Source organism: Nelumbo nucifera, chromosome 7 (assembly GCF_055504915.1).
Source record: "Nelumbo nucifera cultivar China Antique chromosome 7, China Antique-T2T, whole genome shotgun sequence".
Taxonomy (NCBI): domain Eukaryota; kingdom Viridiplantae; phylum Streptophyta; class Magnoliopsida; order Proteales; family Nelumbonaceae; genus Nelumbo; species Nelumbo nucifera.
In genome coordinates this window covers 29,440,679-29,455,745 of record NC_142655.1, presented here as the reverse complement: position 1 = coordinate 29,455,745, position 15,067 = coordinate 29,440,679, and the positions used below count along the sequence as shown (strand labels likewise).

The 15,067-nt window shown below is 40.8% G+C and overlaps 1 protein-coding gene across 2 annotated transcripts in view; it reads right to left on the bottom strand.

Moving 5' to 3' along the window:
* The window catches only part of LOC104593334 (sister chromatid cohesion 1 protein 4-like), a 69,200-nt gene that overhangs the window by 42,577 nt on the left and 11,556 nt on the right, over nucleotides 1–15,067 (bottom strand). Inside the window, exons 2-4 of one of the 2 annotated variants that reach the window (XM_010253090.3) lie at nucleotides 9,974–10,235; nucleotides 9,494–9,591; nucleotides 9,339–9,388 (exon numbers count right to left, since the gene is read on the bottom strand). In XM_010253090.3, coding sequence (XP_010251392.1) covers nucleotides 9,339–9,388; nucleotides 9,494–9,591; nucleotides 9,974–10,235 — 410 coding nt within the window. The remainder of the gene's footprint in view (nucleotides 1–9,338; nucleotides 9,389–9,493; nucleotides 9,592–9,973; nucleotides 10,236–15,067) is intronic. The other variant, XM_088891334.1, reaches the window with a different exon arrangement.

The following is a 15,067-nucleotide window of genomic DNA, read 5'->3' as shown; positions in this document are numbered from 1 at the left end:
ACAAGTCTATTTTAAAATCTTTCCACCACCAGGTTCCAAAAGCTCTCTCTCTCTTGGGGTTATCACCTAATGGCAACCCTAGATGATTCAATGACCAGCCTAAGACTTCACACCCTAGCACTTCTGCACTATGCCTAATCTCTCCCTCCTCCAAATTCACACCCACTACAAAACTTTTCCCAAAGTTCACCTTCAAATTTGAAATTTGTTCAAAGAATTGTAACACCAATTTCATGTTCCTGATGAACCCCACATTACCTCCTTCACATAACAAAATCGTATCATCAACAAACTGTAAGTGGGTGAGGGGGGTTTCCTCCCTTCCAACTCTCCAGCCTCTAATTAGGCCCCTAGAGTCTGCTATATGAATCAATTTTCCCAAAACATCAGCAATTAGTGTGAACAAGAAGGGAGATAGGGGGTCTCCTTGTCTTATACCCCTACTGGCTAGAAAGAAATCTACCACTGTCCCATTCATTAGCATAGAGTAATGACAATTCCGAACACACCCCATAATCCATTTGCACCATCTAGCCCCAAAACCAAACTTGGTCATAACTTTCCTCAAAAATTCCCAATCCACCAAGTCATAAGCCTTTTCCAAATCCAACTTACAAACCACTCCATTCTTTCTCTCCATGAAATTCTCCACACTCTCATTAGCAATTAGGATTTGATCAGTAATTTGTCTTCCACTCACAAGAGCTCCTTGGTTTGGTGCAATGATGTCTGGCAATACTTCCTTCAGTCTCAAAGACAATACCTTTGCAATAATCTTGTACAAGCTATTTACCAAACCGATTGGCCTGAAATCCTTTGGATGGGATGCATCTTTCTTTTTTGGAACCAAAGCTATGAAAGTTTAATTCACACCTGGGTTAATAACCCTCTCCTATAGAACTCCTCAAACACCAACAGAAAGTCATCTTTCAAGATATCCCAACAGTCTTGATAAAAAGTCAATGTGAACCCATCCAGCCTTGGAACTTTTGTTCTATCCATAGAAAACACAGCCTACTTAATCTCTTCCAAATCAAACCTTCTTTCCATCCTTCTCCTGTTATCCCCCCCACATCTGGCTAGTCCAATTCTTCTACCCACATCCCTCTACTTACAGGCCTTCTTAGAATGGATTTAAAGTGTTCTACAAAAGCCCCAGCTATCTCCTCTTGTTTTGTTAACTCAACTCCATCCACTTCCAATTTGGAAATAAAATTTCTCCTTCTCCTTCCAATTGCCAAAGAGTGAAAAAACCTGGTATTTTTATCTCCCTCTTGCAACCATTTACATCGAGATTTTTGCCTCCGACTTATTTCCTCCTTATGTAGGCAATCCTCTAGTTGTTTTCTCAAACCTCTTCTTTGTTGCTTGTCTGCCTCTCCAAAATCTCCCCCTTATTCTTTAGAGTTAAGGCTCTCACATTGGTTCATCAGAGCTCCCTTTCTTTCTTCTAACCTTCCAAACTCCAATTGATTCCACTCCTTGATCTTTGCTTTCAAATATTGCAGTTTCTTGTAAAACCTCATCCCCACCCATTCTACCATTGGATTACACTCATTCCACCACTCCCTTACTCCTTTGGTAAACCCAGGATGGAGTAACCACATATTTTCAAATCTAAAAGGGGCAAGACCTCCACTCCTTTCCTCCTTGCATATCATTATTGGCCAATGATCAGAGCTCACTCTAGGAAGAGCTCTAGATGCTAAGTTCCCCCAATGTTCTTCCTAATCCAAAGAAAACAGAAACCTATCCAGCTTGGAGCAGATGGGACTAGATTGGAGATTTGACCAAGTAAATGTCTTATGGGCTAGAGGTATCTCTTTGAGTTCAAAGACATCCACAAACCTATTAAATTTCCTCATGCTAGTTGTCACCCTCTGATTAGTATCATTGGTTTCCTTCGTGAATCTGATCACATTGAAGTCCCCACGCACAAACCAAGGCCCATCCCATAGCCCTCTGACATCAACCAGTTCCTCCCATAATTCCTTTCTCTCTGTAGTCATTTGGTCCAAAAACATTTGTGAGCACCTACACATATCCATCCTCTTGCTGCTTAAACTTCATGGAAAATGAGTATTTTTTCCAATCAGTTCCTCCAGGCCTTCCACCACATCCCTCTTCCACAATGTCACTATCCCACCTGAAGCACCCCACAAGAGAGCAACCACCCAACTAATCCCCCTGGCTTTCCACACCCTCCTTGCCCATCTATTATCAAACTCAATTCTCTTGGACTCCTGTAATAGTATTGTGGGTCAAACCTCTTTAATACCTCTTTGATCATCGCTCTTTTTCTCGCACTTCCTATTCCCCTCACATTCCAACTAAGTATCTTCATGTTCACTTCTTCCTTCGATCCCTTCTTCACCTAACCACTACTTCCCCCCTTTTCCTTCTATCTACTTTCAGCACATTCAAATCCTCCATCCTACATCCCAACTTCCCCACAAATTCTGCTATCATGTCCTCTTTATTAGATTCCTCCATCACTGTCCTCTCTACATATTCCCCTCCAAAACTACACTCCTCTCCACTGATCCCTCCCCTCTTCTCTCCTCTCTATCCTTCCTCTATGTCATATTTTCTTCCACTTCACTAACGACTCTTTCAATAATTTCCCACACTTTCTCATTCCTATACCTTCCTTCCCACACCTCCCCACTGTTCTTCATTCCCTTCTCCATAAGCTTAGAAGACCCACCACCTTGGTTGGTTGCATATGCATGGGCTGCAAGACTTGGAACGGGAATGGAATCTGGAACAAAGGACACAGAAAACGCATTAGTAGCACAAACTGAACTCACTTGGTTACCTGGGTTTGACTAGAAGGTTGGAATAGGGCTATTTCTAGCCTCCCTGTCTTGTTCCAAAGGTTGGTAAATATCTATCTCCCTGAGTTGGTTGGAAAGCACTTCTGTCATTTGGTCAACATGGCAATCTTTCCTCTCTACCCCTGGTTCACCCCTTGCTGGTGTATTCCTGCTCTGCTTCTGGTTCTCCCGATTTACCCCTTCCTTTGCACCTTGCACATTCTGAAGTCTTGGGGGTGGATTATTCCCATTAATGTCTTCAGCCGTACTTGGTTCAAAATGTCCTGGTCTTCTTCCATCACCAGCCTGATCTTTCTGGTTGTTTGTTTCACACCTCCAATTTTCCCCTATATCACCTTGAAGTAGGCATGCAATGTTCAACATACCCATTTCGCCTGCTGCACCATATGTTTGACACTGTATGCCCTTAGCTCCAATCAAAATAATGTACATTATGACATTTAATGTAAATGAATAAAGACATATTTGATTCATGTTATTATAGTGTGTTTTTGTGTAATACCCTTAAACTGGACACATATGAGACTCGTGTTAAGTTTAGAATCTTCACATCCGTTGGATAGATCTGGGGAGATTTATCTTGCCAAATCTGACACTGATGTGCTGCCAAGTTGGTTGGGGTGGCCTGTCTTAGCTGCCAGGGTGAGACCTGAGGTACATTCAATGTGGGTTTTCTTGAAACCCTGAACCGGACCGGAATTCCATTATTGCCCTAGACCTTGGAGATACATGGACAAAACTGGAATGTTACACTTGACCCCTAGACTCGATTATGATACTACATTAGGTGTCGGATTGAGCTATCTTTGATATGCCAATCAGTGAGATCCTTAGAGGGGGTCAAAACCTGGGTATGTTGGGACAGTCCGAGAATTCATTTGAGTGGGTGATCATAGTGACAGGATCAGCCCATTTGTCAGACAAAGTGAATGATTGGGGATGCACTCTCTCTGATGGAAACCAAAACTGCCGGCAGTTGATTTCAACCGCTGAAATTTGTTTTGCAAAATATATTTATATAGAGATATACATATATATATATATATATATATATATATATATATTATGGTTTCAAAATGTTTGCAAAAGGTTTTAATTCCCAGGATCCATGTGAGTAGAGAGTGCAGCACTGTACCTTACAGCTGAGGGAGAGGTCCTCTCTTGTCGGGCAGTGCTTGATCATTATGGGCTGAGAGATTAAGTGTAAGACCATTGAGGGTAATACATGATGGACTAATCTTGCATCTGCCCACAGTCCTTGGGTTTTTATAAGGTGGCTTGACCCAGGGACCATTTAGTGTAAATGTTGGGCCCATTAAGAGCCCATGGTGATGGACTCAGGGGTTCACTGTCTCCAACAGTGAATTCAGCCAAGCCTTGTAATAGAGACTGGGCTAAACCCATGTGGCTGATGTGTAGATCAATGTTTGGGTCCCACGCCATACAAGGATAACCAATTGGGCAGCAGTTAGGAGGCTAAGTGAGCAGATGAACTTAATGGGCCTAAAGCCCAATTCGAATTGGCTTAATGAGATTAATTAAAAGAAGGCGGTTCTGGGATTTAAATCAGCATATAAGATAAGGGATTATCCCTATCCACTCAGAGAGTCCAGATCTAAATAAAGATTTGGATCAGGAAACTCCTAACTATATTAGGAGGGTTGATCTTTATCTGCAGATAAGATAAGGGATTATCCTTATCTCTTAAAGAGAGTCCAGATCCAAATACAAGATTTGGATTAGGAAACTCCTAATGGGATTAAGAGAACCTCTCTTTAAGGCTATAAATAGGAGAACAGAGCGAACCCTCAGTACACAACAGAAACCAATCTGACTGCTGAATTTAGAGAGAGACAACACAATTATACTACATTGTTTCCTTCTCTCCTGCTCTTGCCACCATACCAGTTCGATCTCCACCTGTGGGAGCGATCAAGAAGTGTTCTTGATATTATCTTTTGGCAGAAAAGGTAATCAGAAGTCGTGCTCACTAGCCCTCCATCAGATTCTTGTTGAAGAATCAGGTTCTTGCTGAAAAGCCATCCTGCTGATTCCGTTTCATCCTGCACCGTGTCATCTTCGGTGGAAGCAGTCTTTGGATCTTTCCTTGGGCGTGAACACCTTCATTGGAGGTTATTACTACTTCGTATCAGGTTTATCCCTCCACTCCCTTTTGGTTTCAGATCTGGTCTGGTTTAGGTTCAAGATTGATCCTTGAAAATGTAGTTTTCTAAAATAGGGAATGTGATTCCCACGTGGGAGAGAGAAATTTTTGAAATTTCGCCCAACCTTCCTGTAGGGTTCGACCATCCATATGATGGATTCTCATCCCTTCACCGTAACCACCACCGTCATTCACACTTCCAATGTTGGTACCATCATCGGAGCAGTCATTTGATTCTTCATCAACGCTACACTGCACCCACCCTTCGTCCATCTCCTCTCTCTCTTTAGCTCTCTATCTTGCATACCTTGGGTTCGGTTTCTCTATGGAGCATCGAATTGCGCTAAACTTCTCACTATTTCCACAGGGTATCCATTGTAGAGAGCCATGTTTATCTTCCCTCCACCGCTGCAACTTCACCTTCACCAAACTCACTGATTTCAAAGATGATAGATTCGGTCAGCTGTCATAGCCTGTTTCAAAGCCTTGCCCCAACCCACATGCGTCTTTAAGTGATCACGTGGGTCCCCATCTACAATGAGCTTCACACATGCGTTATCCATAGCTGAAGATTGTTTCAGGCCCATGTCCCAACCCACACAACTCTTTAAGTAATCACGTGGGTCACAAGCTGTATTGGGCTTAAGACGTAGATTGTCATCAGCCAAAGTGAATTTCAGGCCCATGTCCCGACCCACATGAGTCCTTAAGTTATCACGTGGGTCAAAAACTTTGCACCCCGGTTAGGTAGTTGGCCCGCCCAACCATTTAAGCGGCTCAGACCATGCGTTTCTATCATTAGGTCCTTTCAACTTCTTTGCCACATCAGCATATGATGGGCCGACCACCTGACATTTCATCTTAAATGTTTTTGAAATATTTCTTCTTTTAATGTGGCCACCCAAAACCCCTTTGGAACTCGACTCTTCCTCTTGCCCAAAAAGTTTCCCCTGTTCTTTCCCATCCCCTCCCACTAAAGCTCTGCCACGTAAGTTTCCTTCCTCCATGTCACCTTCTTCTTCCTCCTTCGAGCAGCTTCTCCACAGAGACGCTTCCACTTCCGTCAAGACCCAAATCCTCCTCCAAAGTCCCTCTGAGAAGAGAATGACCAAACAGGGCACCTCCTCCGGCTTGATCCCTTAGATTCTTACCTTGATCGCCGTCAAATCCCTGAAGCTGCAGTCCTCCATTAATCCACCCATCGTGTGGACTATTTTTTCAACTATCGATTTATTCCAGGGGTTGAACGGCACTCCAAGGAGCTTGATATTGAAGCAAGCTACTGTAATACCTCGCTCATTACAAGACATACGCCATTCTTCGACGACGATCAAACCTTCCTTTGTTTCAATAGAATAGAGTTCTATTTTCGCCACACAAAACGGCATCACAAGAACAGGTTTTCTAATGCTGAAGTTCTTCCTTATCTCCTCTGCAACGAGCTGCCAGTCCTTAATCTTCCTTCCAGCTGTCAACACAAATTTATTGTTCCATTTCTGCTTGTCCACTTCCAACTCCAATTTACTCGATTTAATAGAGCAAGCAATGTATTCCTCCACTGCCTTCTGAGTTATCTGCTCTCCCTTTCCTACCAAAACACTCTCTCTCCCCCACCTCTGTTTTCTCCGTTGTAGTCTTTTGCTGAACCTTTTCATTTCTCTCCATCACTACCAGGTACTCCTGTAGCTTATCTGCAAAATCACTTCCCACCCTGTCTTCCTATTTCCTTCCGGAATACACACGAACTTCCTGTTACTTTCCCCAAAACTTTCTGTAATAGCTGTGAACCACCCCTTCCTGTTGTTTCTCAGCTCAGCTATAAAATTTTTGCTTCCCATATTCAGCTGACCTTTCCATCCAACTTGTTTCTTGCTGTAAGTAGCTGCATCTATGAAACCCTTCAACCAAATCACTGCATCGCTGCACAGAAAAATAGTTGTTTTTTTCTCTTCTCTGATCTTCAGACACGCCTGTCCCTTGTTTCTACAAGCTTCAAACACGTACTTTTTGGCTTCAAACTCCAGCCTTCTTCTCCATGTAATCGCTGGCTTGAACTGATCCATGTCTACCAACCCTGTGTTAATTTGTGACCTAGGATAACATTTAGATGACTCCCATCAAACTGCACCTAAAAACCTTGATCTTTATAGTTTCAATGACTTCCTCCCTTGACCTGCATTTTTCTTTGAAAATTTTTCCTTTTTTTTTCCTCCCAAATAGCCCACACAACTATTGCCTTGACTGTGTTTCACATGATTCTCCCTCTATTTATTGGCTGCCTTAAGAAATTTGAATTGAAGAGGCTCACTACATCCTAGGGAGGATTCCACTTGCACCCAAAGAGAAAACCAAAATATACCCAAACCAAAAGGGCAAGGGATAAATAAGTAGGATCAGGTCCATTTGCAAAGCAAAGAGAGTAAGTGAGCTGGGAGGACAAGGTTCAACACAAACAAAAGAAACTGCAGAGAGCTCAGCACAAGACTCGATAGGAACTAACAAAGGAAATTGAGAAGCGAACAACTCAATGGACGCTCCCCCCCTAGAAGAATGACCATAAAAGGGAATTCACTCTGTTTGGATAAACTGATTTATCCTGTAGTCCAATTGCTGAATTGCTGCTCATGATTTAAGATTATTCCCTTGTTTTTTGTTCTTAAACCTGATCTATTTTTAATGGTTGAAATTGCCTCTTTTGTTCAGCAGTTGTTTCTTTTTATTATCAGCTTATCTTGCAATCGAGAGATGAGTTGCAAGCAGCTGGTTCTATTGCCTCCTAGTGGAGAGAATTGGCTGTAATCTTTCTAGTTGATAGTTCTAAGTGGCTATTTGAAGGAGAAAGTGCCTACTTTGATGTGTTGATTTGGATTTTAGAGGATTTTAGCTAAACCAAGATCCAAGAGGCTGAAAGTTTAGATTTGAATGTTAATGAACAGGGGGTAATTCTTTGACAGTAAGCAGTAAGTATTTGTCCAAAATTTTCAAACTCCAGCATGCACATGTCAGGTGCTTAGCACCTGTTTGAAGAAACGCTTGTGACATTTTGTGACCTTTAAGCTTTTACAAAACTTCTTTGTCATAGGATTAATTGTAGAACATGTTGCAGAAGAGATGTTTGCAGAAATGTTCAAGTGGTTTCAACAGCCATGTCTCTTGTGCCATATACGTGTTTAGTGAAATGCTTAATTGGACTAGAGGGAGAATAATCTTTGTTTAAAGATCAATTATTATCAAGTTATCTTTGTGCTGCTATTAGGCTATATAGAATGTTAAAATCTCTCATTGTGCAGTGTCCTTTTTCTTAAATAGTAGTGGCTTTGGTTTGAACTATAGCACTAGTAATGTAATGTATTGTTATTGTTAGGGAATGTGCCCAAGGGTGACTTGATGGTAGGTTGTGTCATGGGTAAGAGCTGTGGGCCACCATGAGTACTATATTGGCCGTTCCTTAGTGTAAGAGCCATGGGCCACCATGAGTACCATCTAATCAGCTGAAGACTTGTTTTATCCATGGAGGAGGTGTGTGCAACCATGAGTCTTTTCATGCTGCTTGGATCCATGTTGAGGTGGAGTAATAGTTGGTTGCAATCAATTTTATGATGTGCTAGGCTGCTAGCTTGAGGGGGAGCTTTGGAGTGTTAAAATTATATTATTCATGAAAAAAGAAGGTAACTGGGGGGAAATTATAATAAGGGATTTAATGTAATATTATTCATATTGAGGACATATGGCATTAAACAGAATAGACTGGCGAAACAGGATTCATGTAGCCAGCCTCGTATGGTTGGGATAAGGCTTGGATGATGATGATGATTCCTATTGAGGACTACTTTGTAATCTAGATATTTCTAGTGCTAATATAAAGCATTTATCTCATCTGAGTGAGAGATTTGTTATGGTTGCTTAGGGGGCAATTCAAAAGGGTCCAATGCAATCCTGTTCATAGGGCATGTTCAGCCTAATAGTCCTTGCCAATTCATGAAATCTCTTTCTATGCGTTTTGAATGAAATTTTCAAGAGCTGGCATTGGATAGATAAATGTCAACTGCATTGCAGTTAAAGACAGACAGCAACGCAGAAAATCCTTTATTTTGTTAAAGGTATTGCCGCATCGGGTAAATCATCCAACCAATAGTACATACCCTTACCAATTCATGAAATCCCTTTCTAGGTGTTTTGACTGAAGTAGGAGAGTTTAGTCCAGAGAAGAAACAAAGTGATCCTTCTTGAAAACATGTTCATCTATCCAATACCACTAGCTATAATACAGAGCACAGACAGTAATCAGATGTTTGTGTGTGGGTGGGTGTGTGTGTGTGTATAACAAAAGAGATCACCTCATCAAGGTCTAAGCCAATCTGAGAAGTATCACCATCACCAAATTGCTCTGAGTGAAGAAGATAGCAAAAAAAATTGAATTAAACTTTAGCTACTATACAACAACACCATATTAAAAAATTAAATTGTCAAGCCAGCCAAATGGAATACCTACCATCCAATCCAAACTGTGATGTGGAGTAAACCACACCATCCATGGTATCTTGAAGTGTAATCTGCTCCCTCGTACTAACATGATGATCAACATAGTTACTGCATAAATTGCAAAAGTTAAAAGGTCAGAGACAGAAAACAGGTCCTTAATCCGAATATATAAATTAAATATCAGAGAAGTGCACACATGCAGGATGAGAATACCACTCATTGGATCTTCTACTGGAGAACTATTATGTTTTAAATCAAACTGATTTCATGAAAGCAATCACATCTATTGCTCACTTTTCAAAATAAAAACAACTGGCAGGTGGCCCATGGAAAATAGAAAAATTCAGATGAAATTGACTTTTCAAAGAAGAAACCTTTTGCATGAAACTCATTCAATGGTGGACCTAGCATTATCCTATTCTCTTACAGCAAGTAATTACTTGGAGAATATGTTTTCATCCAGGATATGAAAATGGACTTTAGAACCAACCTCTGAAAGAATGCACTGTCTGGCAGCTCAAAATCATCAAGATCAAAAGTCTCCGGCAAGGTGATAGAATGATATGGTGCAGTAGATTCTTCGGGCGGCAAATCAACTGCAGTTGAGCGAAAAGCTTGCTTTACCTTAAGCAGAGCCTCACTGCAATCATGGAAAAGATAATTCACCTTCCGAGAATATATCCTCACCACGCCGAGTAGAAGATGGCTAGACAACCGCAGTGCAATCGGTGCTTCAGGGAAAAGAATTGAATCTGCAAAATACATCAAGATCAGAAAATTTAAGCAGAGTATAATAATAGGGAAAAGCACAACATGAGGAACTAAGGCTGAAGTTTGAAATTAAAAAATAATAACAAAACAATCTACATATATCACTTGAATAATTTTCTTGATTCATTTCCTGTTGCCTTTGCCAGTCAATAATTTATTACTCTTTAATAGGAGGAAACCCTTACCTTACCCCAGTTTTCCTTCTATAATCTTTTATTGATTACAGAAAAAATAATTATTTAATATAGAGTACCCATCACTGTTGTTAACCATCCATCATATCACCAGCGAGGAGTCAACTTCTGCCAAGGTTCAAAGTATTGATACGATACGCCCGGTACGAGGTGTATCATATCATATCACAAGGATTCCGATACACCTGCTTAAAGGTATTTTCAGGAAACCCTTTATTTTGTTTATTAAATAATATAAAATATCTATAAAAATGAAATTTTGAAAAAAAAAATAAAACATGCATGGTTTAAAGTACCAATATACCCCTGCCAATACACAAAGGTATATTAATACTTTAAACCATGCCTTAATCCTTGCATAACGGTAAAAAAGTTCTGCAAGTAAGGAATCTGAAACCCCAATTGGGCCAGAATAAAGTGCTGCAACTGCACCCCTACCATCTTTGAGGACTTCTATACCTGAAGGAAGTGGGTTTCCAAAGGAGCTGTCTTCAAAATTCAGTTTGATTCTGTTATTTCTAGATGGAATCCACTCCCCTTGCACTGTTTCTTTCTGAAAAGAGGAACTTTCTATTCATCAAAAAAAAGAGGAAGTTGCTATTACTCAGCCTCTAAAAAAAATTATCCATAGTGTAATCATTGGAGATTTCCAAAGTTGTTGGTTCAATGGACAATTCTTAATTGAATGCCTGCATTAAAGTATACAATGATTTGCTCTGCCCTTTAAACACCCTGTTATTCCTCTCCTCCCAAATCAACCACAATATAGCTGTTCTGATTGTTCTTCACATCAGCTTCCCTCTTCTTTTGGGCAAGGGAAGGAATCTGGAGTTGAGCAAGTTAGTAACATCAGAAGGTGGCAACCATCTGCAACTAAAGAGAGAAGAAAAAACTCTCAAACACGAGACACAAAAGACCAGGAGATTAGTAACTGGGATATAGACTCAACATTAGCAAAGCACAGAAAACAGATATAGGGGATAAACAAAGATTGGCTCTTCCCTTTTGGAGCAAATCACAAATGTTTATTTTACCCAACAATACCTCCCAACAAAATGGTTTCCCCGCAGGTGGAAGTGACCAGCACCACACCTTCGCTAGAAAGGACACCGCTAGAGCTGCTAGGCAGGTAAGGAAATCAAAGGACGCACAAGAAAAGGTCCCAAAGGATAAAGAAGCTCAAACCCTGCTATCAAGACAGGAGGGATCTAATCAAACAACATCAAGAATGGCAAACAAGTCTAACAAGGAATCAACATCACTCTCCCTCAAGCCTCTTCTAAACCCAACTACACAATATCCCCATGCAAACCCAGAAGGGGCCAGGACAAGGAATTTGGACACAAGTCACACAAGTTCAAGCTTGTAATTGGATAGAGCATACAAAGAGGGGGATTTATCCTTGAGCACAAAAATCCCCAACCCACAAGTCTTCCCAAAAGAGGACTTTTAGGTCATTCCGTACATCATATCTTATATAGCTTTTGAAGGTGAAGTTTGATGATAGATCTTCAGGGAGAGAAAAAGGAAGACCTAGAAAACAGAGTAGCATCCAACCCATTACCAACAAGCCCATGGATGCTGACAACTACATTGTGTCATAGTGAGTTCTTTGTAGTGGGTATCTCCATTACCATTTCCCCAACAGAACTTAATTTCTAAGAGTGATATTACCAATCCCCAAGACCCCTAGCTCCTTACCTACTTACTAGATCCCACCTCATCAAATGATCCCTCTTAGACTCACATAGCTCCCAAAGAAAGTCTCTCATAATTTTCACAATTCTCTTAGCCACTCTCACTGTGATACATAATGTAGAAAGGAAATAAGCAGGCAAGTTGGGCAGAGTAGCCTCAATTAGAGTCATTCTCCCCCCTAAAGAGAATCAAGAGATGTAATTTCTCTTCCACGTGACCAACTTTTTTGGTATATCTTTCTAACACAAGCTTCCAGAAGTCATTAGCTCTAGGATTCTCCCCCAAGAAGCGACTTAGATACACCATAGGCCACAGGCCACAAAGTTGTCTCACAACCAAGAAGGTTTGCTATAGAGGTTTACTTCCGGTCTTTATTTCCTACCTTATCCCTACCAAACCTTTGAAAAATAGCTATAAGAGTCCTCAACTCATCTTTATTTCCCCCTTACAAAATAAGATGGTGTCATCCGCAAACTGCAGGTGAGTAACTCTCACTCCTTATCTACCTAATATCAAACCTTTTAACATATCATCACTATCTGCTATTATGATCAACTTGCCAAGAACATCTGCTACCAAGGTGAACAAAAAAGGGTGAAAATGGATCCCCTTGCCTCAATCCTCCTTAGCTTGGAAGAAGTCTCTTGATACCCCATTAGCCAAGATTGAGTAATGGCCTCGCTAAGCACCGTGTTATCCATTTATGCAATCTTTCCCCAAACCTAACCTTCTCTAGAATCTCCAACAAGGACCAGTCCACCAAATCACATGCCTTCTATAATTCTAACCTGTACCCTAGACCTTTACTTCCACTACATTTTCTCTCCTCCACACATTCTTTTGCAATAAATATCTGATCCATTATTATTTTCCTTCAACAAAGGCACAAAAAAATTTCACGAATTTTTTTGGAGCATAGGAAAGTATCTTAGAGATTTGTTTCCCAAAAAAACCATAAAAAACAAAAATTGAACATTTTGATTGGTTGATGCAGTCTATGATTAAACCAAGTTGGCAGCACACAGCTATTCATTGATCTCTTGCAAATTCCTGGAGCTGTAAACTGTGAAGGAGTGAACAAGTGCCAACCTCATCTCTTCTATTTTTGTACCCACTTTTCTCAAATCAGCCATCAGTGGGTCATGATCTTGTTTTAGTTTGTGTCTTGATTTTATGGAGATGAGAAACATGTTATTTTGGATTCCTGAAAAAAAAATGTCATCATTTGGTTCTTATTCCAAGCAAAATTTAGATCCAAGGTTGATTTGAAGCAGTGCCAATAAAAGTTGTTGAATCTTCAATGTGAGACTTGCCAATTAGCAAAGAAGTAATACTCCTTTCTTGTTCTGGGCATCTAAAAGAATTCCACCGTTTTTCTTTAATTTTAAGACTAAACCTTTACCAAACCATGTGCAATAGAAATGCTTAAAATAACTGGCATACATATTTTTTTCAGTAGCAACAGGCATACATATAACAATACAAGCATGTTCATGATGCTTCTTTGAGTCATAATAACAAAAAACAGAACCTTTAAATTACTTTTTTTTTTGATAAATAGAACTTTTAAATTACTTTGTGGTCAACTAAGCAGGCTAATTGGGAGGGGATGGAGTTCGTGCAGGCAGGTCAGTGGAGGAGATCCTTGAAGATAGAAGCAAAAAATCTCCTGTTCGAAGAGATGAGAATCAAGGGGAAGGTAAGCCTGAAGGTAAGGGAAGCGAAAAAGGGTACAATATTGCTGGAAGGACTAGAAGTGATTGGGCGGCTAAGAAAGTTCATAGCTGGAGCCTGTTCAAAAGGTAAGCAGATAAACTGGCAGGATTTTAGTACACTAGAAGGGAGAAGATATGTTGTTGAATGTAAGAGGAATAGAAAGGGGTTCTTCATAGCTTTGGCTGAATTTTTTGGAAAGGGACGAAGGCAACTGGTGTGTCTACCAGCAGGAAAACAGAACCAAGGTTGGGGGGAAGTTGACTGGTTGCTCAAAGAGTTCTTAGCTCAAAGAGTAGCAAATGAGAAAAAAGCCTCCATAAGGGAGGAGAAGGCTTATCTCAGTAATAGCAGGATACAACAAGGGCCAGTAGTCATGGCAAAAACAAAAGGCCATTGCAGAATGGTGGGAGGTCTAGAGAGAGAGGAGTGGGATAGTAAGTTTGTGATACAAGCCAAGGAAAAGGTTAATGATTGGAGGAGGGGAGCTGACTTACTGGCAACCAGGTTGAAGTTGAAGAGTGTTTTCATAGTAACCCCCTTCGATAACTGTAAAGCCATCCTAGATCCATTAGAGAATGATTTGGAAATATTAGCTATCAATGTTCAGGCTGACTTCGGATCATTCACAGTCTTCAAATGGAATCCAACATCCAACTCCAAGGATTTTTTTGTTGAAGATGGTGTGGTGGTGCGTGTAATAGGCTTGCCATTCCATCTATGGAAACAAGAAATAGCAGAGTCTATAGCTGTGTTGTGTGGAGGAATCTTGAAAGGTGCTTTCTGGGGCGATCTCTATTCAGTAGCAATCCTGCTAAGTGGTGTGAAGCCAGAAGAAATTCCACGAAAGGTAGAGGTACGAACAGAGGGGAGCTTTGTCTCTGTGTGGTTAGCTTCTTCCATTGAAGCAAGGCTGTGGAAGGAGGCTCGTTTGGTAGGAGGGGAGAAGGAGGAAGAAGAAGCACTACGTGGCCTTGTGAGATTGGGTAATTCAAATGGGAAGGGATGTTTCACTAAAAAGGGCCAACAAATTCTGGGAAGCCAAAAAGTTTTGGGGCAGTTGGAAGGTCAAACCTGGAGAAAGCAAGAAGAGGTTATGACAAATGGCAGATCCTTTGCACAAGTGGTGTCAGGGGAAAAAGACAAAAAGCTTCTAGTGTTGAAAGGGAGAAGGCTGAACCAGCAATTTCAGACAGGGAAGGTTGCTG